We start from the raw sequence: 2,287 nt of genomic DNA, 5'->3' as shown, positions 1-2,287 counted from the left end.
TCACTTTGGTCAGCGCGCTCGTCCTTGCCGCTGTCGCCAACGTTGCCGCCCTAGACGAGCCCGTCCCTACCGGGTTAGTCGAGATTGACCATGGCCTCGTTGTGTCAGCCCCTGCTGAGTCAGCCGCCGTCGAATCTGCCGATGCCACGAACCTCGTCGCCATCGTCCAAGACTTTGAGAAGCTTGTGCACAAAGGAATGCAAGACTTCCAGACGATCATGAGCTTGGTCGATCAGATTCGAAACATCGCCATGATGGGCCTCAACCGCACAAACGGCCAGCAATTCGTCGCGGCCATCAAAATCGCTATCCAACGTGACGATCTCCGCGTAAAGGACGGCAAGGACCTGTTGAAAGATATCAAGGACATCGTCGCCCGTGGGCATATTGCTGGTCCCCAAGCGGTCGCTGACATCATGAAGGTCTTCCAAGGCGGAATGAAACTTACAACGGTTGCAGATCTCATCAGCGACCTACAAAAAGTCATTCAAAATGCCAGCAAGGACGTCGAGACGACGCTCAAATTGGTCAATGTGCTCCAAAGGATCCAAAGTGAGGGAGTCAACATCTTTAGCTTGCCGGGATTGGTATTGGAAATTCAACCGCTCATCACGGCTGGCACCTTGTTCGTCAAGGACGCTGCCAACCTTGTCCGTACGATCCAAATCATTGCGAAGAATGGCATATCGCTGAGAGATAGCATCCTTGTCTTGGACGCGATCCTAACGGCGTTGCAAGAAGCGCTGGCCCCGTTTGACACGAACCGAATGGTCTGCCGTCGCTCGGGCGAAGGGCGCGGCGTGGGCACTGTTTTCGAAATCCAGTGCAAGGAGGACGAAGAAGCGTACGGGGCCCTGTGCTACCCGAGGTGCAAGGAAGGGTACGAGAAGGTCGGGTGCTGCATCTGCCGCAAGAAGGGCTGCAGCGGCGTCGAGGGCGTCACGGATATTGGCGTGTCGTGCACAAAGCCCGCCGCGTACGGCCGCGGCGCCGGCTACGCCTTGTGGCAAGAAGACAAGTGCAAGAAGGAGAACGGCGGCACGTGCGAGAAATATGGCTTGATATGGTACCCCCAGTGCAGGTCTAGTTTCCACCCTGTCGGCTGCTGCATTTGCTCGCCGGATTGCCCTGCTGGTACGATTGACGATGGCGCGTTCTGCCGCAAGGACTGGTACAGTGTCGGTGTCGGTGTGTCTCGCTTGGGATGCCCCGCTGGCAAGGAACAGAGTGGTGCGTTGTGCTACCCTCCCTGCTCCGGCACTCTTATCGGCGCTGGTCTTTTTTGCGTGCCGAAATGCAATGGCGCTACTCCGTTCCATTGTGGCCTCTTTTGCACGTCGTCAGCTATAACCTGCTCCACGTCGAGTATTAAAGTTGCTGGCTCGGTTGTCAAGGTTGCCTTGAATGTGCTCGACGCGGACGTCCTTGGCGCTTTGAGTGGAGTTGTCCAAGCCGGCGGCAACTACATCAAGGTCTCGCGTTGCCCGTCCAACATCGCCAGGCTGCCATGAGCTACCGGGCCAGCATGACGGGCCACGCCGGAGCCGACACTGCGTCACGGAGGCGCTTGCATACCTTTGTGTACACAACTAGGATGGATTGGTGTGAAATGCTATGTATCTTGTATGCAGCTGTGGTTTAGCCACTTCGACGGACACCATTGCGTCAGAAGCGCGCTTCGTGAAACACTTGGCTGTTCAACCTATGAGGCAGAGACGCGACGGCTACGATAGAGCGAATACATCGCTGGCGTCCCTGAGCGCAAAACACCCGTCACCACGGCTTAAAGTCTGCTTGAGCCCGTCCGTCGACAGTGGCCTCGATAGTCAGTCACAAGGAATACAGGATCGCAATTGTGCATTCGTTCAGTTCCTGCATTTACTTGTATATTGCAGGAAATCTCGTCGATCCATGGATCGGTCGAATGTCTTGGCGCGACAACTGAGAGACAGCAATGAGCACGACCGAGTGCGCGGTCCGTCCTCTATGCATCGGCAATCACATTTATGCATTGTCTGCGTGGGTTCGATCTACTCTCTAGTTTCCAATCTGGCAACAACAATGCTGCCTCCCCGAGTGGTGTGAGGATCGAAAGTTCGGCCAACAGGCCACGAGTTCCCTTCAACCCACAAACTAACAGACAACGCAGGTGTTCCTATTCCTATGCATCCTTGTTCCTATGATCGACCCATCGCTATGCCGATATCGCGTGTTCAGCTGAGCTGGACTTGGCGTACTTTTTCGGCGGCTGTAATCGGCTCTGTCCTGGTGCTGATTGAATCAAGTG

At 55.5% G+C, this 2,287-nt stretch overlaps 1 protein-coding gene across 1 annotated transcript; it reads left to right on the top strand.

Annotated features, from left to right (window-relative positions):
* H310_09449 (hypothetical protein) lies at nucleotides 1–1,632 on the top strand. Its single transcript, XM_008875522.1, has one exon. It carries the CDS (start codon nucleotides 198–200, stop codon nucleotides 1,509–1,511), a length of 1,314 nt encoding a protein of 437 aa, XP_008873744.1. The 5' UTR covers nucleotides 1–197; the 3' UTR covers nucleotides 1,512–1,632.
* The last annotated feature ends 655 nt before the right edge of the window (nucleotides 1,633–2,287 follow it).

Source organism: Aphanomyces invadans (genome assembly GCF_000520115.1).
Source record: "Aphanomyces invadans strain NJM9701 unplaced genomic scaffold supercont1.21, whole genome shotgun sequence".
Taxonomy (NCBI): Eukaryota; Oomycota; class Saprolegniomycetes; order Saprolegniales; family Verrucalvaceae; genus Aphanomyces; species Aphanomyces invadans.
This window is presented reverse-complemented; position numbering and strand designations above follow the sequence as displayed.

Excerpts from the sequence above, each read along its gene's own strand:
- H310_09449 (XM_008875522.1), top strand. The coding sequence starts at position 198 with ATGCAAGACTTCCAGACGATCATGAGCTTGGTCGATCAGATTCGAAAC.